The 23784-nt window shown below is 45.1% G+C and overlaps 1 protein-coding gene across 2 annotated transcripts; it reads right to left on the bottom strand.

Annotated features, from left to right (window-relative positions):
• Positions 1–219: 219 nt before the first annotated feature.
• Positions 220–17081, bottom strand: RpL35A (ribosomal protein L35A). 2 transcript variants are annotated; one of them, XM_075682782.1, is made up of 4 exons: positions 16962–17081; positions 16444–16558; positions 15033–15185; positions 220–427 (listed from the first exon to the last, which is right to left on the bottom strand). In XM_075682782.1, the coding sequence occupies exons 2-4, from the start codon at positions 16548–16550 to the stop codon at positions 253–255; spliced, it is 435 nt and encodes a 144-aa protein (XP_075538897.1). In that variant the 5' UTR covers positions 16551–16558; positions 16962–17081; the 3' UTR covers positions 220–252. The 2 variants fall into 2 exon arrangements, with proteins under 2 accessions (XP_075538897.1, XP_075538898.1); XM_075682783.1 differs by lacking the exon at positions 16962–17081 and adding an exon at positions 16896–16935.
• Between the last annotated feature and the right edge of the window lie 6703 nt (positions 17082–23784).

Genomic DNA, 23784 nt, shown 5'->3' with positions numbered 1-23784 from the left:
TTATTGTCATTTGCTACCCTCCTACATTTCCAGTGAGATAAGTCCTGTTCAAGGATTGGCGTGGCATCTTTTTTATGAAAAATGGCAAACACTCTGGCTTTTTCCCAGAGCAATGGCAAGTGCTCTTGCTAAGGGACAGCAGTCTGGAGTTCTTTTTTCCGGGTTGTCGTCATGCGAGACACCAATCGCTCAGCCAGTGAACACAAGGCGAAGCAAGAGCGCGGGGCTGATATGATCCTTTTTTATTGTCGCTCAGATGCGAGACGGATAGAGCATGATGCGCACCCGCCGTCCCATGGCGGCTGCGGGGAGGTTGCGTCGGAACTTGGCACGCACAATGCCGCTGTTACCGTGAGCACGTGTCACTTTGCCCCAGATGGCCCGCACCTTGGAGTACTGCTTCTTGCGGCCAGGCACCCGTGTCTTGCTGCGAGGGGGACAGACAAGAATGAGCACAGTCGCAAACATGCGTACGGCCTTGCATAAGGACACTCGTCTAGGTACACTAACTATATATAGTGGCCTAACCTTCTGACTGACTGAGTAGATTTAGCGTTTTAAGACAGCACCTGCGATTTTTCATTGGGGGGGGGGAGGGGGGGTCGAAGAAAAAGCAGATTTGTGCGATCTTACAGAATCGCAGCCTAATTTCTGGCTAAGCTGTTTCTTTCAAGTAGTTAAACTAAGAATTTCACTTGTCTGTAATTAAACCACATACATTAAAATGTTGCCCACATTAATTTATCCGCATATAACGCTAATTCGAGCACTTTATTATGGCACTTGGTTGCAAAAGCTGTATTTGATCCAGTTTGCGTACAGATTTGCCATATTGTTATCCCCATTGTGGCTAAATTTCATCTTGGGGGCATTTCTAGTTCTACAGGGTAGAAGGGCAACTTCTGCGCCATTCTTAGAACACTTATAACACTTCAGACTGCTTGCATACATAATTTTCTGCCAAAACCATTAACAAGTTAAACTAACCACCTTCAACTTTGTCTAAACATTACAAATAACTTGCCCCTAATGTCAAACAGCAAATCCAAACAAAGTGCACTTAACTCAGGACACCGGGAAAGGCTACTATGAACCTAAAATAATGCATGAAAGTATGAAAAAAAGAGGCCAGCAATTGTCTGCAACGTTTAATTATCTTAAGCCATAAGCTTCACACATTAGAGCTAACATTCCTGCTCTTTGCAGCAAATGTAAGCTATGTGTAACAAAGAGTTTTCCTGGGACACTGAGAAACAAGGCGTAAAATGACTATAATGCTCTCAAGCGCTTGATGAAGGAATTTTTTACATAGGCTTTTCATGCTCTCACATTTTACTTTGCATTCCCCGTTCCCCTATTTACAGCATGGTTAATCTTGGTGGCAGTTATAGTTCCCTCAAGAGAGCAGCCTAAATTCTGCGTTACTCAAAGAAATGACTCAACACTCAGAATCTCTTGCATTCATAAATTACTGCAAAGGTCACAATTAAACCAGCCAATCACTTTGTACTTCGCCTACACATCACCCATAACCTGGTATTTACTTTCACCATGTATGACCATGGAGCCTTGTTTAGTTCACCAAGCACAGTTGGGAAATGTACTACAAAACTTGTGTAGGGCCTTGAAAATAATGAAATAAAAATGGAAGTTTTGTAAATACTTTTAACGCTTCCAATCAAGCCAGAAACGAAGTTTTACTACATTTAACAATTAAACATCATTCACAAGTGTGAGTAAATGTAATGTGGTAGGAGACAGGGCCCCTCAAACAGCAACAGCTGGCTAAACAATTCACAGCAGAAAGACAACTATGAAACAACAGAGGCCCACGACAGCAAGGTAGTTCGCAGGTTGAGAATTCAATTCCTGGGTAGGGAAAAGTGGGCAAGGTGCGCAAAATAAACGTGACAACACCTGCAGCAGATACCACAAGAATTGCCCAAAATCTTGACAGCTACTGCTGTATAACTGATCCTTGAGGGTAGAGCTACATGTGAAGAACCATTCTTCCAACAAACATCCAACAAAACAAAAATAATCACACTGATTCCTGCACCACACAGCGGCTGCTTTCCTCATTGACCGTGGGAACCGTGCAAACTGCAAACGCATCAGGCTATACTGACACAATTACCAATACATCAAGCTACACGGATACTAAAATGCTTGGGGTTTCATGAGCAAGTGCAAACCCGTAAATGCGTACACGGTACTTCCACTACAGTTCCAACAGACCCGATGGTTTGCTCAATTGTTGCGCGCAGTTGATATTTCTTTCAGGCGATTGAGCAAGAAGTGTACATTGGCCTGTAAATTCAGCAATGTATGCGGAGCGCTATGTGACACACAGTCAAGTCGATGGCGTCATGCCGCTCCTATCAAACGCTGGCTACAAAGGGATAGGTGGCTGGCAGATTACCTAGCCGGCAATGACTGAACGGTGCAGAAGCCAGCTACCTCACAGCCCTCTAAAGGATAGCACATGCATCATGTTCACAGACCTGCAACGAAGGCGGTCAATGAACCATATTTACCAAATTCTAATGCACACTTTTTATCAAGAAATATAGATCCAAAAATAGCATTCCCGTTAGAATCGCGTACAAACTCAAACCCGCCCCATAGCTTCCCATCACCATTACAAGGCAGTGGCAGCTTGTTGCTGGCAACCATGATAGCATGTTTCCTCATCATTTTCTGCAATCGCAGCAGCCATTTTCTAATGGTTGGACTGCTGCCTTTGTTACACTGAGCTGTACCTGTGTGACCTACTCGTATATTCGCTCCAGACTATTTTGCTCAATAATTTCTGGGTAAATGGATGCAGTGGCCACAAGGACACATCGTTTTCACTACGAGAATGGCTTTAAGTGGGAAGTGATCCTACACACGGACGAGAGCAGAGAGCTACAACATGCAATTTCTGCAAACCAGAAACTTGCATTTGTGAGTGATGAAACAAGAACATTTTCGTTAGTAAAATGTCAAGTAGAGGACACCACGGTTAGCGAACAGGAAGGTTGCAAGACCTTGAAGTCAAGCTCGTGAATTTCATTAGGAAGCTCACAGTGGACCACATGTGCATGACCACGAGGCGCTGAAGGTAAAGGCTCTTGATTTTGCCAAGAGCCGAGACCTTCTGAGAAGCCAATTTAAAGCAAGCCCTAACTGGATTAGCAGATTTATGAAGCGAAAAGGATTTTCTTTGCGAAGGTGGACTAGCATGTGCCGGAACACACTGCAGGAATTCAAAGAGAAGCTGATTTCTTTTCAGCAGTATGTTATATCGCTGCGACACAGAAACTCATATCAACTCAGCCAGATCAGCAACGCCGACCAGACTACGATGCATTTTGATATGCCTGCCAACAGAGGAGTCAATGGGGGCCAAACAAGTTCGCTTGCTTTTTTGCGGCAATGAAAAGACACAGGTAATGGCAATGCTAATCTGTACAACAGATGGCCACAAGTTGGCACCCTTGTTTTTAGGTACAAGATGCTCCCAAAGGCTTCAAGCTTTCCCCAAGGTGTCATACTATGCGCCAAAGAGAAAGGTTGACTGGACAGACTGCATGTCGCGCAAGAGGCCCGACACTAGCATAGGGTTCCGCTCAATGATTAGTGCCTTTAAGTGCCAGCACGTCAAGGACAAGCTTGCAGCTTGCCACACGAACCTGCTGGTAATACTGGGTGGGATGACTTCCCAGGTGCAGCCACTAGACATGTGTATCAACAAGCCTGTAAAGGACTGAATTTGGGCACGTTATAGTGAGTGGCTGATGAATGAATGCCACACATTCACAGCCAGCAACAGGCTGATGGGTGTCTCGATCGATGATGTGGCAAGGTAGGTGACAGAAACATGGATTGCGATTTTATTGGCTATGGTTGGAAAGTCTTTAAAAAAATTCGGCATTTAAAACGCAATGGACAGCAGTGAAGATGTGAAGTTGTGGTCAAAAAGTGAAAGGGGGCTATCCGAGAGTGACAACGAATGAAGTACTGGTCTAATAAAGAGGTTCACTGCAGAAGATACAAAATTGTTCACACTTCTTGTTCCTTCAGTCATGGAAGTTGTGTACGCATTAGAATCGGGGGCACGTTAGACTAGGGTAAATACAGTATTCATCCCATACCCTTTTCAAATCAGGATATGAAAGTCTCTGTGAAATGTTAGCATAGCTGAGGTGTTGCTTGTCAGCAAGCGAATCTCTTGGCAGAGGCTGCAGTCAACGCTTCAGGTACTTCGCAGCCAGCTATGTTCAAGTTTTACGTCTCACACAACTTTATATATCAACATCACAGGTTGGAACGAGCCACAGTGTAAGATTGTTGAAGCCCATAAACTTGTTAAGAGCTGTTTCCATTGAAATAATGTTCTGCACACAAATCGCTCTCACAACACAATCTCCAAAGGGAGCATAGCTGTTTGCATGCTGGGGACGCCCCTACGGCAGGACACAATGAATATTTTACCAAACCAAGGGGCTTGATTTTTTTATTTATTACAACCATATGAACAGAAAAGGTGTAGGGGAAATTAATTGTTATACTTTACTTGAAATGCAGAACTAAGGGAATGGGAAATCAAAGTGAATAAAAGACAGCTTGCCACAGATAGCAGCTACCTTCTGCATCATGCATGCAATGCTCTACCATTGAGCTACAGCAAGTCCAGGCCACCCTTACGGGTATGTATGTGTATGTTAGCTCAATATAGTGACCTAATCTTCCGAGTGACTGAGCAGGTTCTATGTTCTAATAAAATTGACAAAGACGAAGCATCAGCTAACGCTCTCGCAACTAGATCTAAGTACACATACACGAATATACCCAGGAGAGTTGACAGGAAAGCCAGCTGCTGTGGTAGCTTAACAGGGTCCTGAACTAGCCCTTGGGCTTAGTGGAAAAACACAGTCTGCGAATAGCACATGCTGCGGTGAACTTGTCAGCCAAACTTTGCAGTTGTGTGAGGCACGTGGAGCTCGCAAGCAGAGCACGAAGTCACCTTTTTCTCAGACGCTTTCTTTTCAACAGAAGCCTGCTCCTCACTCTTTTCTGGGCACTTTATTTCATAATATAGTGGATTCTCATACACAACTGCTATTGGCCAATAGCGGACATCAATTACGAAGGGTGTTTGGATCAGTGCGCTTCTTCCTGACTGTTACTGTGTATATTTACCGAGGGCAGTGTAATAAAACAGGCTGAAGTGAAAATCTGCTTTCAAATTCCATAATAATTAAGTACTTCCAAAAGAATCCGACTATCACCTGCTCACGCACGGCTGCCGCCGCCCACACAGGAAATGAACTTTGGTCACCCTACTTATCAATGTTGTAGCCATCTTGTCTTGCTAATTACGAATAGTTTTGAACACTCAAGTCTCTAACCACGCTAAACTTAAGGTAAGACCATATGCCTGCTTGCCAGCACGCTCACTCCTGGCTGCTCCACGTTCAACACCCTGGCAGACTTTGCTTCATATTGAGGTATTGATAGCGCTTCAAAACGCGCAAGTTGGATGTGGCTACTATCCATTGGTCAAGCTCATGCACGACTAAGCCTATACACACCATGTAACACAGCCAGACTGCAGCATATGAACATGAGCGAGGACTCGAGCCCTGTCGTGCACAAAGCAAATGCGGCGCATACACACTACAAGTTGCATGGAGCTGTAGTGTCCTAGGTAGCATAGATACTACAGCCGCCGCGATGAGTTTGCTGGCTTTGCACCCTGCAGCTCGCCCAGGACAACCGCATTTGACACGTTGTAGGCATCAAAATCTGTAGTAGTTGCGCCTACATGAACATCGAAAATCAAATCTGAACTGCGTATCACAGTGACATTCAGTAGGCAGAGCGTTGTGGCCAAGCCCCACCGTAGCCTTCGTAGTGCAAGTCATTCATTTGTTTATTAATGTGTCTACAATTTAATTAAAGGAGGACAATTACTTTCCCCTGTGCTTTCCTTGGCCTCATTGCCTGTTTGCCTAATTTGGTCTTAGGTACCACACAGCAAGTACCGTATTTACCGTATTTACGAGTTTGCTGGCTTTGCACCCTGCAGCTCGCCCAGGACAACCGCATTTGACACGTTGTAGGCATCAAAACCTGTAGTAGTTGCGCCTACATGAACATCGAAAATCAAATCTGAACTGCGTATCACAGTGACATTCAGTAGGCAGAGAGTTGTGGCCAAGCCCCACCGTAGCCTTCGTAGTGCAAGTCATTCATTTGTTTATTAATGTGTCTACAATTTAATTAAAGGAGGACAATTACTTTCCCCTGTGCTTTCCTTGGCCTCATTGCCTGTTTGCCTAATTTGGTCTTAGGTACCACACAGCAAGTACCGTATTTACTCGCATAATGATTGCACTCGCGTAATGATCACACCCCTAAATTTTGTCGTCAAAATTCGATTTTTTTTATTTCCTGTGTAATGACCGCACCCTGAACTTGTCGCACTGATATGTTGTGCACCAAGTCTGGCTAATGATGATCGCGCTTACCATCTGTCGAATGCTATGCGAACGATTCTTGAAGACATACCAAGCGGTCTGCACGCACCCAACATTCTTGAGCAGACGCCCCATTTCATTCCTTTTACCACTTTCCGCACTTCCATGAAAAATCTACATCCAAGCTTGCCTCGACTTTATTATTTGTGGGCTTCATAATGGTTTTGGTCAACAACAACATAAAGGGCGCCTTTCGATTCCTTTCATCTGCACTCGTGGGCATGCAACAAATCGCAAGCGGCAACGATAGTGGCCACGTTTACACTGATATGTTAGAAGTGTACCCTATTCATATGCCGACGCTTGTAACGCAGCTAAAATATTCGCCCAGTTTTAGAGGAAACGTGCTGTATTAAGATAGCAGTGAAGACATATGCCGCAGTTTCCCCAGCATGCCGACCATATGTTTCTATGTCACTGGCAGCTAAGCGCACCCATCTGTTTCTTCCCCTCAAAGTGGACATGGCTATGTTATTGTTGCAAACTTGCCGATATTAACGATATTATTTATTACTGATACGGAAAAAACTGTTTCAATGCGCATAATGCACTCACGAGAAGAAAAATCGCGTTCAGCGCGTTCGGCTTGCTCTGCCGACCGACATTTTTGTTTTGGTGTCCCGCACTGACAGCGGCAGCCGCCTGCTTGTCATCCCGCAGCAAATGCGGGATGAAAAAAGAAAATGTTTCTTTTCATGAGAAATTTAACCCGCGTAATGATCGCACCCCTGAAACTTTACATCAATTCTTTTTTTACAAAAAAGTGCGATCATTATGCAAGTAAATACGGAACAAGCACATGCATTTTCACCCATACAATGCAGCAGCCACTAGATTTCGTTCAAACAAGGAAAGGAGCACTCGCACCAGGCAAATGTCTGCCAAGCAGGGCTATGATAAGCCATGCACAGCTGGCATCTGTGCCACTGTCCTGGCAGAGTTCATTGTTGCAAGGTTGTGATAGGCAAGGTGTCACGTGGTTTCACACCATGCCCTCGTTCCCTTGCCCACACCACACAACTTGGATCACTCACTGGTCCACTGCAACAACCATCGTTTTCCAGTGGCTCCCAGCGCATTTTTTACAGCAGTGTCACCGCTGACCTGGTGCCACTGAGCCTCCCCGCTTCAGGTCAAATGGGTAGCTTGGCCCCCTTCACCCATATGCCTCCTTCACATTAAGTGAATGGTGGTGTAGGCTTTTCGTACCCCTTATCTCAGCTCGGCAGCAAAGCCTCAGGCATTATCTCAACGGTCTTCTTGAGATTTGTTCTCTATATTGCAGCATGAAGGCCTAGCAACATGTCACCTGATCTGAATATGTGCGGCTATACACAGGCAGCACACTCTTCATTACTGACAGCTCGTGCTTTGAAAAATTCAAACACTCACTGATGCAGTAAACAAACATGTGAACACGTCGAAACATTAGTGGCAATTGAAGCTACTTTTATTATTTATAAACTAATTTGATTAAATTTACGTGAAAGTATCTTATTATGCTACTATCAGATCTGAAATCCTTTCTCTGCTATCTGTTATAATTTTTGGTTTACAACAGTTGGCACCCTCCAAGCGTTAGCTCCCAATACAGAGCAACAAAGACTTGTAACAGTCACCGAACAAGTCAGCCAATACCTTGTTTGTTTAACACTAAACAAAAAAACACTCAACACGCACCCACAACAAACATGTAGTCAGTGACTACTGGTGCGCGGTCGGAGATCGATGTGCGGAGTGCGCATTCAGTTGCGTCGCACATGATTGACTGACTTCGCGCAGCTGACAAACTGAATGCTTGTACGCATCAAACCCACTTGTACGCTGTGGTGCCACGACCATGGCCTTGACACAGACAGTCTGGTGCCAATCCTGTCGCATCAATCCTGCTTCAATGTTGCTACCGTGCTTGTCGGCATCAATGGTCAGGCACCATGGCAGTTATCAACAATGTTTGTGCCACAATGTACTGCTCTCTGCGCGCTTTTTCACACATTTACACGTGGTATGAAACGCCCGCCTCTCACTTGGCACTGCACACCAACAGACCTTTTCAAGATGGTGTCTACTGACACAGACAGCGATGCAGACCAATGGCACGGCTGCACTGTACTTCTCCCCTTTCTTGGTACTTTTCAACGAGGCATTCAATGTCCAATATTTTTTTCTAGTGTGGCAATCAACACCATTACGGCCCAAGCAAAATCTACCAGTTACACTTTGTCGATTTTTTTTGTGTCAGACGATCTTTTCACACACTGTAAATACACTGTGAAAGGTTTGTGAGTGGCATTTTATTCTTTTGAAACGCTACGACAGTGTACTTTAAACAGTACGCTGGGCCTTTATAGGAGCAAAATGTAGGTCACAAAATGTACATGCTATATCTTGGAGCTTCCAAAAATAAAAAGGCTTGCAGCACAAAGTTAAACGAAATTTTAAGCAAGCCCACATAACCTTCCGGTAGCAAAATTAGCATTTTAGGGAAATATTGTTTGTTATAGATGTTTTTTTACTTATAAAGTGTGTAACATGACTTCATCAACAAGGAAGGGTTTTGCTGTTGCTTTCAGAGACTCATGCAACACAAATATATTATTGATGTTGATCTAGACATGATAATCGGCGATGAGAATAATAATTCAAAACTAAAGCATTTGGCAATTGTAGTAATTGAAACATTCAAAAGACTGGTGACATCTCCTCCAATGACAGTCAGTTCTTGCATTACAATCCTGTTGTACAATTGCTAGGTGTTATTTTCGTCAGAATTTTCTGTCATTCCAAGACATGGGGTCTACGTCTGGTTCACCAATCTGGATTGCCCTACTTTTTTTTACATAACTCATCTCGATTGGCATAGGAATATACATAGTCTTTGTTGTTTTCTGTTCCCTCTTACTCATTTTCCAATTTGTTAATAAAGGGTGCATGAATCATTTTTCTTTTTAGATACAGTAAAATCGTGTTACTTGAGCACCACATTAACAAATTTTTCAGATTTATTATTTTTTTTAAATCCCCCAAAATGCGTATATGTTCAATGTGAAAAACTTTCAGTACTACGAATTTCAGATTACCGAATATTTCAGAATAACATATGTAATTTAATCCCATAATCACCAGGATGCTTCATTATTACGAAGTTCCATTGAAGTTTCAGTACCGAATCCCTGAGGCTTACACCTATCATCATCTGCAGCAGCAGCCATGCGCTGGGGAACCCGCTTCAACGGGTACAGCCCCAACAGCATCAGTGTGTTGTATGGTCATGTTCGGACTCTCCTATTACGTCGTAGGCCTAGCGTCACCCTGTTGATAGCGATCAGCAGGAGCTGCAAAGTTATTGGTGCTGTGATTGTCTTGTGCATTCGCTTTGCTGATAATGAGTTTTTCTGGCCCCACGTCTTAAAAAGGAGCGACGCCAATTTTCGCTCAAAGTGGAAATTCTGACGCAACTGAATCCTGGATGAAAGAAAGTCGACCTGCGCAGGGAGTGTGATATTCCCCACCAACAATGGCAACGATGCTCAAGCATCGGGAAAAGATCGTGAAACTGCATCGAGAGTCACAGCTGGCTCCCTCAAGAAAACGCTTGCAGCTTGGCAACTACCAGAACGTCGACGACACTGTCCTCACGTGGTTTAAAGATGCCAGACAAAACGATGTGCCCTTGTCAGGCCCGATTATTCAAGAGAAGGCGCTACTGTTCGCGGTCGCCTTGGACATCTCCGGTTTCGATGCAAGTGCCAAATGGCTTTACCGTTTCCGGCAAAGGAATGGCGTTGTGCGGCAGGTTGCTTGTGGCGAAGGCAGTAGATGCCAGGAGTGCGGTTGCCTGGAGGAACGAGCGCTTTCAAGAGATCACCGAGTCTTTCTCTCCAGACGACATTTTCAACGGCGACGAAACGGCATTTTTTTATCAGTTGTTGCCTGATAAAACAATGAACTTCAAAGGTGACAGGTGCAAGGGCGGAAAGAAATCACATCTCCACGTATCAGTTATGTTCTGCTCCAACTACACAGGCACGGAAAAACTTAGGCCACTAGTTGTTGGCAAGTCTGCTAAGCCGTGCTGCTTGAACAACATCTCGTCGCCTTGCAACTACCGAGCCAACAAAAAAGCGTGGATGACACAAGAATTGTTCACTCAGTGGCTGCTGCAGCTCGACGACACAGTGAAGAAAGACAGAAAAATTTCTCATCGTTGACAATTGCTCGGCACATATCGTGAATGTGCGATTGAGCAATGTGCAACTTGAACTTATGCCCCCGAATTGCACTTCTTTGCTGCAAACTTTGGAACAGGGCATCATCAGATGTGCGAAGCCCGAATTTCAAAAGCGTCTTGTGCAGCGCCTCCTGATCAATATTCGACTGAAGCTACCCACACAGGTAAACATCCGCCAAGCTGCAGAAATGCTCACAGGGTCGTGGTGGAACATGAAGGCAAGCACTATCGGTAACTGCTGGTGAAAGGCAGGCCTTTTAAAGGCTTCACCTACGCCAGAAGACTGCGAGGACACGGAGCTCAACCCAGAACTGTGGAATGAGCTTACCGAGCAGCTCCCCGTCGACACCGCGGTGACCTTCGATGATTACACTGACAGCGACTACGCAGCGGCTACATCCGCGGAGCTCACCAACGAAGACATCGTGAATAAAGTGCATGAGCAAGAAGATTGCAGTAGTGACGAAGACGATGCCGACACTGGATCAACGCAAAGGGAAAGAGACTGTTTCCAGCTCGCATGTTTTAGTTTTTCTAGAAAAGCCACTATCATTCCTCGGGCGCTGTAAAGATGTCCCCGATGACATTCAGAAGAAAGCCGAGGATGAGGGAGGCGTTCGTCCTGCAGCGCTTGCTGTCCACTCGCCAGAAAAGATCACAGACTTCTTCAAGCAATAAATTGTAGTTAAACTGCGCCCAGCGTTCTAGTTCATTATTTACGTACGAACACGTGCATCTGCTGCAAAGGCATGCATACCTGCCAACCTGGCGAGATCAAAAATCGGGAGACTTTTTATTCACGCCAACGAGGTGGGGGGGGGGTGCATTTACTGTTCTAACTTACGGCGGGACCGGGGGGTGTTTCGTTCAAACTTTCAGGCAGCGTTTGACGAGTCCTTTTGCAGGGGTCTTGCAGTAGCCAACTTTGCTCACTTCAAAAATTTGTCGGAGTAGCTTTGCTCAAAACATGGTCCACACTGATGGCCCTTCACTAGCAGCAGGTGTTAGAGGATTGTGCTGCACATCGATGAACGGAATTCAGGCCTAGTTTTTCGCACTGTGCTAAAAATGCCCTCACTCTGTGTAGCTATGTGGTATCACAAGTAAATCCAGCATCACCTTAGCAACTCGGTGAAATATTTTTTCCATCAGTGTGTTTCATTTTTCTAACCACATACCACTGCACATCCCCCCTTTCTTAATTCAGGATGTCCTCTGGAAGCCTGTACACCTGAATTGTGGCAAACTCAGCTTCGAGAGCATCTAAAGCGTCTTCAGCAGATTCATTGGAATCTCTGGGCAGCAGCTGAGGGAAACGCTGAATAAAGAAACGAAGACTCGAGAGCAATGCCTGTGAAATAAATTTCAGGTTGGCCCCCTCGGCATTCTTCAGAGTTGCGTTTCAGAGTTGCGTCCACATCCACAACGCTTCGCCTCATTGCATTTCGGAAACATTTTCCGTAGAAGAGGCCCAAAGTGGTCCTAACACTAAGGGGTAGGTTGTGTTCGACAACAAAGAATCCCGAAAACAGGCACTCCGCACCTATGACACTGTCTTCGCCGTTGTTCCAGAGAAAGTTCACTATGTTGCCTTGCTGCTTGCTCAGCGGTGCAAACATAGCTTTGATGCTTCACCGTGAAAACATGCAGTTTCAAGTTGCGCCTCTGCCACCGTGTGACACGCTGACATCGCATCTACACGTTTTACAAAATGATGTCAAAAAGCATGGAAATTCAGAAGTAGAAGATCGCAAGAACGTCTGCAGATACCTTTTCTTGGGCTTTGATAGCACCGTGGCATCAAGCACATGAGGATTCGAACTTTACACGCTGCACCACACACAGACGGCCTAGTTAACACTAGGCATACACACAAGCAGCAGCAACGAGATGCACCATGGAGGAAGGCATGCATGAAATATGCATGACATTGGCTCTGGCTTTGGTCCGCTTACTAGGCACTAGTCGGCTGCTTAGTCTATGATACCGATGGTTCTAGTGGAGCCGTTGTTGGTGATGCTGACGATTACGATGCGGCTGTACATTCCGCGATGCTGGTTTCGCAAAAACCATTATTGCGCAAACGGAGACCACTTTTCGGGAGATATAAGACAGTGATCGTACAATCTGAAAGTTCAGTCAAAAATTGGGAGTCTCCCGGGCAAATCGGAAGGGTTGGCAGGTATGTTAAGACGTCCTCGCTTCTGGGCGAGGATTGCTCTTAGCTGCTCCATATGATATTGATGTATGATTCTCACTAAAAAATTTGTGTCATGTTTGTGAAGTCATTACAATGTGGTGCTGTCCAAGCAGACTTACCACACAGAATGCCTCTTTGCATGTGCATTTTTTAATCCGCTGAATTCTTTCTTATTACCTTTTGCAGTGTAGCAGTGTAATAATGTACACCCCGAGGGACTACCGTATTTACACGATTGTAAGTCGACTCGAATATAAGTCGACCCCCCATATCGCTTGACCGAAAAAAAAAAAAAAAGAGCATACCCGAGGGCGAATTCGATAATGAAAATTTATTAGTAGCTGACATGGTCACTGGACTACTCGTTTTCACTAGTGCTGCCATCGTCATTGTTGCTGCGGTCCCACAGCGCATCGTGGTCCAGCGAAATTTCAAATATGGCAAACGACCGCACCAAGACATCTTGCAGAACAGCAGCCCACGCCAAATGCACCCAACCACACGCAGCCGTCAGGGAGGCTCTTTTGACAGATCCGGTTGGCGTAATTTCGCAGTTTTCTGCCGCCAGCCACTCGTACTCACGGCGGAACAGAACCTTAAATTTAAGGCGAATGTCCGGGCTTGTTTCATCACCACGTCGCACTTGGCTGGCAGGGACCGATCCCACATTTCAGCGATGTACGCCGCAAGCTTAGCCTACAGCTCCGGAAAGCGTCCAGACTTCGGCACATGGGAAATTTCTCACTTGCCGTCACACAGGTGAAAATTTCGCTTCGCTGCAGTCGCCACTCTCGCACCACCCGTTGCGCACCGATTTGTTTCTTCGGCGTAAAGGATGGCAGCCCTCTTGAACGCTGCTGTGAACGAGTGCCAAACGATTAGTGGGCCTGGAGCACTCATGACGACTGGGGAAGCATAGAAGTAGCACGTAGCCGGCAGTCAAGTGGAACGCGTCAAACCAATACGAATGCCTTTAAACAGAGAAAGAGAAACCCGCGAGCGGTGTCTGCTCTTCCATGAACTACCGATACTCCCCGCAAGCGCCGCCGTTCTGAGGGTGCCGTTGCAAATGAGAACAGCGGCGCTTCCATCAACTATCGACACCCCCCCACGAGTGTTGCATGCACTGTAAGACTCAAAAATGTTGAAAAGCCTTTCCGAAAAGCAAACAAACATGCGGGATAGCGAAAAGATATGGGTAGGGGCATAGAACAAACAAAATTTTAACTACGTTGTAGCTCCCGTTGGTATCGCTTTTTTTGGCGGGGCAATTTTTTGGTTTCGATTGTAAGTCGACCCCCAACTTCAGACTTTCAAATTTAAAAAAAGGGGCCGACTTACAATCGTGTAAATACAGTACACCGAGCCAACTCAGTCTTGCCGCTGGTGCCTATCTACCTTGAATGGTGCTGCTTCACCTTTAGCTATATCGTTTCTTTCATGCCATTTGAACAAATACTCACAAGTTGGTAAGAATTTAGCTTTGGAAGTTTCCAAGTAGGTCACTAAGGAAATCTCAGGCTGCAAGAACTGCAGTGGCAATGGCAGTTCGTCCACTTATGCAGCGGAAATGCATTGGCACTGCAGCGATAAATTACGCTTTTATTACCCTGTGCATTTCGTGACTTTATTGACTAGCTTATGTATTTCCATTAAAAATTTATAATTACTCTTCTTCAGACAACTTTGATGGCACTTATTCACTATGACTTGTATTATGATATTATATATTATTATGGTATTATGATATTATTATGTATTATGATAGTAAGATCACCAGAATGTGTGTTCCATCATACCATGAGAAGTCGTTTGACATATATCTGCACCAACGAAGTGTGCCTGTTATAAGGTACAGGGGCCTAAGCCTTTCCTGCAGCTGCCACTGCTGAAGTAGCAGTCTGGCACCTGAACGAAGGGTAAATCCAAGCCGCAAGCTTCAGCTGCCCTTGCTGCAAAAGTGCCCACTCGGTGGCCATCAGTGGCACCACTCCAGGCAGTACACTACGCGCATGGCAACACCACAAATACAGCAATGAGGTCCCAATCACAGCTCCCACTGGGCAACACTCACTTCTTCGCAGTGTAGACGAAGACAGCACGCTTCCCAAGGTAGAAACCTGTGTCACGGCGTGCATCAACACCCTCAATCTTCAGCAGGGATGTGTGCTCATGCTGGTTGCGAAGACCCCTCCGGTATCCAACAAACACCGCTTTGCAGTACAACCTGCACACAGCACACCAGACCAGCGAGTCGGAACATGTAAGCACCCAACTGACTAGCTCAAAAGATAACAGTATGACATGCTTTCGCTCTAGCCAATATAAACAGTCACAGTCTGCGCAGGGAATTCTATAAACAACACCTGCAAATATTGCTTTCTTGAGCCGGTCTTTCATGTGCACCAAGTAAGAAAAGTTTCCAGGCGCTGTTTGTAGAACTTGCGCAGGCTGCGACGACGTTTATACCAGCGAGAGCAGAAATAATAAGATGGCTGAAAGACCACATGAATATATTCAGAAAGAAGAATTTTGCCTCCAACACACTTGCGGAATATGTGGCAACTTCTAATCATGAGGTTAATTGGGCCAAGGCAAGCATAATTGCAAAAGAAAGCAAGTGATGTTCCCGTCAGTATCTGGTATCGCTTCTATCCAGACTATGAGAAAAATGCTAGGCAGGAATGATGGCAATCTTCCACCTGCGTACGCTAGGGTGCCTCGGTCACTTACTAAAATGGACATAAGCTCGCCTCGTCAAGTCACTTTTTTGTGAAAAAGGCTTCCGTATGGAAGCCAAATACATGTTGAAGCTTTTCGGACCTTTTTCATTTTTGGTCGGCGTTTTCCTGTTATTCTTTTCATTGTGTCTCCTCCCGACCAGACGAATTATCGTTGAACCATCGATTTCATTAACTCAGTGCAACTGTAAGCCTTAAAATGCTGTGAGTGCAAATACGGTAAAGGCCTTTAACACCCGACAAGGAAACGAAAGCAACCTCCTCTTCACGTCAACACAAAGATTGGCACATTGCATTTTTATATTACTTTTTCCCGACTAAATTCCGACTAAAGAACAATCCCTGAAGTAGGTAACTGATGACAGTTTCTTTCCTCAACGTTAAAGGTGCGAATGTCTACTTACTAGCTGTCACAAAACCACAGCATCCACGAGCTTCCAACGGCACACCTAACTATCGTTTTAGCGGTAGCCAATAAGCTCGCGCGAAAAATTCGCCCTGTAGAACCCGCAATGATGAGTGTTCCATTACAAGTGCACCCTGCTAACCACTTTTAGACGACGCCAACTGGACTTTATTGACAAATTAATGAGCTTCCCGAAAAAATGTAAAGGTGCACGCGCGCACACACAATGACGATTAGCAAGTGCAATTCACTACATGGAGCAGTATTGCAGTGATCGCGCCAGAACGCTCACCGAGTCTGAGCGCTCGCTAGAAGAGGAACATCAACAGCACTCTCACCTGCACAGTGGCCTCTTCCTGCCGCTATCTTTGGCTTCTGCTGGTGCGGCGGACTTATCCGCCTTAGAAGCCTCGGCGGGTGCTCTGGTAGGTTTCTCCTTGGCCATGTCTGGCACTGCACACACATGCGACGGTCACGTTTGGCACTCACCGATTCAACAGCCCACCACACTAGCGACGCAATGTTATCGCGCCCAAAGCACTTGACAACTGCGACTGACGGTCAGCATGCAAACGCATCCCTGCTCTATCGACTGCAATGTGAGGTGAGAAAGCAGGAGGACCAAATGAGAGAAGATGCACGGCGTTTCGCTAATACGGCTAATCTGCACATAGCGACAGGGCACGACGCGATCGGAACGAATCCGCGTAAGTAAAGCGCAAAAAATTTATCTAGCCTCTAGCATGCCACGTTCAATTGTTTAGCGATAAATCCTTTAAATTATTTTTACCTTGGGATTGCTCCCGTAAGACAAAATATCACATTCATACAGCAAGAAATCGGACGTGTTCCATACCTTCGAAACGAATATGGACGAAAGGAACGTTTTTGTCTAGGTTTGACTTGAAGCGAAGTAGTGGTGGCGCTACTCTCTTGGTACAAATATTTACAAATTTAGAGGGTGAAAAACGTAAATTAAACCTACCGGCACTAAGCAAAAACACGGTTTATATAAAAAAAATATTGGTACAAATTGTCACAAATTTAGAGGTGAAAAACCATAGGGTTTCTCACTATAACACCTAGAGGGAAATCTGGCGCCACCGTCTATGGTAGTTTCAGGGGCACCGTGCCGTCATGGGAATGACGGTATATGCATGGTGCGGTATATGTTTCTGCGAGGCTCGTGTTGGCTGGTGTTCTACGGGGCTTCGTCTAAAACGTTGATATGGCTACACAAATAACGCGTTCTCAAAGTAAAACCTTCATAAAATGTTTCTATTCATGCATATTGCATCTTTACTGACCTACAATGCATGCCTAAGCGAAGAAGAACAAGAGCAGACGACAAACTGTTTAAAAGCGAGCGCGAACTTCGTCGTCTGTCTTCCAACTTTAGCGGCCCGCTGATACTTTTTTACGTAGCATATAATTGTACACGCAATAGCAAGTTCTCATAGTTAAACAAAACATGTTTTTTGCGTAATAATAAAATCAAAACAGCTTTTCACGTGGTGTTTTAGTTGAAAATGAATCATTGTGACAGACGGAACGGTGCTTGCCAAGCGCGTCTTGATGGCGTCCTGTTATGGTCATAGGAAACTCTATGGTTATGGTGTCTAGATAGTTCTGTCTCTCCGAGTCGCAATATACCGGCATTCCCAGTGGCATTCCCATGCATACCACAGCGCAGCAGCGCCAGATTTTCCTCTAGGTAATGTAGTGAGAAACTTTATGTGAAAAACGTAAGCCAAACCTACCGCGGCACTAAGTAAAAATACGGTTTACGTATAAAAAAAATAATGACGCTTCTGCTATAAAAGGTTCTGTTAAATTGGTCAGTATGCGAGGGACGAGCGCGACCGGTGAAAAAAGGCCAGAAAACAGAAACGTACAAAAACAAAATTCACACTAGGGAGGCAGAAAATTTGGTTATAAAAATTCATCATGTTTTTTTTAACCTAGGTAGGACATTAGGCAGTAAGTAATTAAGTAAGTTTGTTCCTAGTCTCTTTTAACGCAAGGCAGGCGTTTTAGGCGCCACAGGCAAAAATAAAGTACAATAGCAAGGGCCCACCGCCCTGCTACAAGGAAATACTCATAACATCCATCCACTTATCTGTTTTTTTTTTCTTTTTCTTTTTTGCATGATGTCAGTTTACAGATTAGCTTCTCGTCTGCCTTAGAGTTTTCGTCTGCTATATACGGCAAGAGTGTTGTAATAGTATGGTGTACTGTGTCGTCCCTACAGTAAAACAATGGGAACAGCAGGGGCGCTTCGACGACGTCACCACTAGGATGCTGCGATCGACCGGCGTGCCTAGCGCGCGACATTTAAACATGTTACGTAAAACGTTCTGCGCTAATAAATTAAAACGTTCTCAAAACCCAATTGACATCATTATATCTTTAAAAAAGATACTACAAACTTATAGGATACATCAATAACGCCGTCTAAACATGCACGTTTTCAACCGCAGATCATGGAATGTTCCTGATCGATCGTCTGCTCAGTGTTTCGGTTGCACAAGACAAACATTCGTCTGCTCGTTCTATTCGGTAAGCACGCATATGTATGCACGCAAACACACACACACACACACACACACACACACACACACACACACACACACACACACACACACACACATGCGCGCGCGCACGCACGCACGCACGCACACAGGAGGCCCTGTGTTGCGCCATTATTTTTCCTCGTGCCAACAATGACTCCAGGCTGCAGCGACAGTTGGCGCTGCAGTAGACCATCGTGCTCTAGCCATAGAGTTACTATACTGACTCTAGAGGACAAGCTACCCATAGGGCCCATGCATTGAAATCGGGAACCGCAAGAGCGCCGCCATGTTGCTACGCGCCGAGGTTGCCAGCTCCTGAGACGCTTGCTAGACTTGGTGACAGTAGTCAGTTTTAATCCGGCAACCGTAGCAGCGTAGCAGCATGGCGTCTCGCTTGTGGTGTAGTGATGTGTGCGTGCAGCAGCCGTGTGTTTGGGCTTTATAAGTTGGTTCTTTATTCTATGTTGCGGGACTGTGTGGGTGTGGTCCATGTTGGCCGTACAGGTGGCAGTTATGCAACCGAGGGATCATCCTGTTGAAGTTTCCGGCGGTATGCGGTTTTCAGCGGTCACGCCTGTTGCAGAAGTGTCACTCGACGAGGTTACGAGCTTGAAGCTGTGGTCAGATTCCTCGTTGGCGTTCCGTAATTCTCTTCGCACGGACGCGGTATGTTGCAAAAGCCGCTTTCGCGATCTATCGTCGCGACGATAGATCGGGTTTTTTTTATTATTATAAGTACTGATCCAGCTGTAGAGCACATGTAACCGACAAACGGAAGTCTCAGGAGAGCACCCGAGATTATAATAAAGCAGGCGGCGCAGGAACTCCAGGGCACCCAAGGGACAGTGGGGGGATCAAAGCTCGAAGCAGAACGGTACATAGGTTGGGGCCGCCGAGGCAAATGTGTGCCAGGGAGTGTTCGCACGGACAGCTCCCCTGGCACGCGCAGCAGTGCCTCGCAAGGTCGAGATACATTAAAGGCACCTGCGCCCATGATCTTTCTTTTGCCTCGGTGCAGTGAGCACGATTAACGAGAATAATATGGAGAGCATCCGGTGCAGTCGCGAATGCGTCATGGCAAATGTAGCTCGCGTCGCCTGGCGTGTGTAGTAACATCAGAGTTGGTTGTATGAACTTTATGCATGATACGCTTTGTTACGGTACCTTAACGGAATGGGTCTAGAGGACGGTGTTGATACATTTTTTCGTACCGCCCTAATCCTATACCCCCCACTACAAACACACACACACATACCCCTCCCCCCCCCCGCCTTTTTTTTTTATGTATACATACAATTCCTTGCCATGACGGATCATAGCCTCCTTTACTTTTGAACAATAGAGGAGGCTATGGACGGATTGAACAGTTCAAGTTGTCAACTTGTCAATAACTGTCATAGGAATTGCTGTAATAAACACAATTCTACGATCGGATTGTTTACTCTCATTTTTTGTTGTAACACTGAGGACTACATAGAACTTTATTTTGTATATGTGAGAGAAGCATGTGGATATCACGAGCTTAAGCCAATGTGCGATACACAGACAAAGCAGCTGCTACAACATGAACTGCATTGAGGGCCACACAACACATACGTAATTAAAGGTGCAAAATATAGGAGGAAGCTTCAAAATACGCTCTGTAGCACTGCAAAGTATAACATATATTGTATGTGTACAATAAATGTTCAAAAATACAATGCATCAATGTCCCATTTGCCTTCAAGTTTATTATCAAGTTCAAGTTTACTGAAGTTTATTATGAGCATATGTACAACAGGAATCTACTGACACACCCGCAGTCAAGGTGGCTGTTCGAGGTGTGCTGGCTGCCTCAGTGTAAGAAAAAGAAATTGGGTGAATGTCGACACCAGTGCCACTGCTTCTTGCCTCTGACCTGCACGTGCCTCCACGGCATCTTTGTGCACAAGTGTGCTGGCATGGCGAGGCGTAGGAGTCATCCGAGAGAAAGAGTATCGTTTACATGGAAAAGTGGCTGTTCACATTGCCTGTCGCTTTCCCTCAAATGTTTCCTTGGCGACTAGGGTGACACACCCGCAGTCGAAGTGGCTGTTCGAGGTGTGCTGGCCGCCTAAAAGAAAAAAATTAGATGAATGTCGATACCAGTGCTATTGCTTCTTGCCTCTTACCTGCATTTGCCTCCACGGCCTATTGGCTTGCGGAGTAAGTATGAGGGAGCTGCTGTGGCTAGGCGTAGTCATTGTCTAAGCAAAAAGAAAAGGCCATTCAAATGGGGAATTATGGAAATAAATGCAGTTGTTATGTCTGCTTCTTGCACTCTTCTTGCCTAAAAGTTTTCAAACATAGTGTCCAGTACACACCAGCACTCTGACTGCTTCTGCTTTTTACCTGCAGGTGTTGCTGCAAGATCCTTAGTATGGCTGCGTGCAGCATTGTAGCACTTGGTGGAGGCATTTGAAGTGGTAGCCAAAAATATAAAGAATCCTCCTTGTCTGCATGAATGCTTTCAATTTCTAAATGCAGTGGTAACTATCACTATTAGTTCAAGGCCACCCACATCTATGCGGCAAGTGCCATCGCTCGAAACTGAATTTTTTCTTTAGTGTTTCACAAGGCGTCTGATATGTCCACATTAGATGTGATGTGTTTGTTTTTATTTATCCCAGTGTGGAGAGAGCATCATTAAATTGTTTTTTATTTTTGCGTGTCTTGTTTTTTGGTTTATTTCTGAATTTATCAACCAGCAGTCTCATGATGCTAAAGTGGCTTATGTAATGGCAATCAGCTTTTGTTTTGCAGAAAAACAACGCATTTCCTGACCCATTGTTTGACATCCTCTCACTCGCATAATTTTGCAGAGTATTCTACCTATATTGACTTGCTTGACCTCCACTAAAGAGTCTTGCATTTTCAAATACGACTCTTTCCTTAAAATCATTTGACACTTCTCGTAATTTCTGTACCTTGGGCTTCTGATACTCTGCATTCACCATTTTTGCTTGTTTCTGACTAGAAATGTCTTCTTTAATTTAGAGCTTAAACTTTACCTTTGGAACACACGGAATTGCTTGCCATTGCATATATGCATAAAAGGGAAATATGTTTCATTAAACATTTGCAAAATCCAACTGAAGATTGATGAATGCAGCTTGAAGTGTGATATGACTGAATGAGCCATAAAAGTAACTCATTTCACTTGGTAAATTAAAACACATATTAGTGTGATGTACAAGATACGTTACACTAACGTGGTGGGTTCTCTTGCTTATACAGCAAAATAATCGGTGCGCGAGAAAAAAACATTATCTTTGCATACCCCTTGTACACACTGATTTAAGGAAAATGAGCTGGAGCTGTCCACATGATCACTTATTTTACTTGCGAGTATACTCAACAAAAGTGTGTCCCAGCTGCTTAGTGGTATTTGAGATTATGTCAGTATTGCATATGGTGCCTGTTGTCTCAAATAATTAATTTTGAAAATGCTCGCAGGGATTTGATGTGCATATCTGCAGTTTATGGATACATGTAAAAGACTCAGCATCAAGTGCAAGTGAACGGTCCCACAAACCCGGAGTCGACCATGCAAATAGATTCGCTGCACAAATTTGTGACCAGAAAAATATTCCACATGAAATGGCATGCAAGGAAGTGTTGAAAATATTGCACAGTTAATAAAACGCCTACGCTATTAATATGTGGGTTGATGCACTCGCTATGCCAAACGGAGGTGAGGCGTGCAGACAGGACACAAGAGTAGAGTATTTACAAGCAAACAACACGAGCGCTGCCCACTTCTCTACTCTTGTGTCCTGTCTGCACGCCTCACCTCTGTTTTGCATAATGAATCCTTACCAACTAGCTCAGCTTTCTGTCGTTCTAAGTCTCGATGCACTCGATTTCGTCCGCATTAGGCACTCGCCTCTTGATTACTTCGTGGCACAGAAATACTCGGCATCAGGCTGTTTTTCTGCTGTGGCCTTTGTAGAAGCATGATTGTTCAAAGTGCAACAATTAAACAGATTCTTTGAGTTGCTTGCGGCTTCGCCAGTACAATTCCGGTGCGCTGGTCCGCCTGTCCAGCAATTTCCTACTGAAGGGAAACCTGCAAATAAAAACACCGCTCCGCATGTGGAAAAATGCTCTACTGTGACGCTTCTCAAACGATTGTGATGCACCACAAGAGCTGCCTACTCGCGTGATATTCTCAACAAGGAGATACATTCGTTTACTTACATGTGAAGTTATATGCCAGAGCACTTCGGGGCTTCGGTGGCACATAAGGCACGAGCGTGCCATAGCGTCCGATGTCGACGCGCGATCGCATGTCAAACCTAAACTGTACGAAACTACTGCGCATCCAAAAAACAGATTCGAAACCGAAATTCGCGTCATTCTTTATTGCATGAATGCGTACATCGTGATTTACATAAGTCACGGACTTAGCGATCGCTTTCTGTAAACCGAATATTAACGTACCACCTTCATAAAGCCATCAGGTATGCGTTTTTAGATGACAAAGCATAAGGTGACCTGTACTTGCTTTCAGCGCTTTCAATAATAATTGCGCTGGCCACATTGATCAGTAGCAACAGGGCGGCGCCCTAGAGGTTCCCACTTTTCCGGCCCAGCTTTTCCTCTAGAGTTGTTCTATGGCTCTAGCACACCCGGCCGTCATTGCAAAAATAGGCTCGTTTTCACTGCGTGCTTGGAAGAAGTATTCAAGCTATTAAACTGGGAAGGTTTAGGAGTAAGGATCGACGGCGAATACATCAGCTACCTTCGGTATGCCGATGACATTGTTCTATTCAGTAACGAGTTACAACAAATGATTGAAGACCTTAACATGGAGAGTGTAAGGGTGGGGTTGAAGATTAATATGCATTAGAACATAAATAACCGGGCAAGGGAACAAGAGTTCAAGATCGCAAGTCAGCCTCTAGAGTCTGTGAAGGAGTACGTTTACCTTGGTCGGCTAATCACAGGGAACCCTGACCATGAGAAGGAAATTCACAGAAGGATAAAAGTGGGTTGGATCGCATACGGCAGACATCGTGAGCTCCTGACTGGGAGCTTGCCGTTATCATTGAAAAGGAAGGTATGCAATCAATGCATTTTACCGGA

Source organism: Dermacentor variabilis, chromosome 2 (assembly GCF_050947875.1).
Source record: "Dermacentor variabilis isolate Ectoservices chromosome 2, ASM5094787v1, whole genome shotgun sequence".
In the NCBI taxonomy this organism is placed as follows: domain Eukaryota; kingdom Metazoa; phylum Arthropoda; class Arachnida; order Ixodida; family Ixodidae; genus Dermacentor; species Dermacentor variabilis.
Note: the sequence above shows the minus strand (reverse complement) of the source record. Positions and strands in the feature narration are given on the sequence as shown.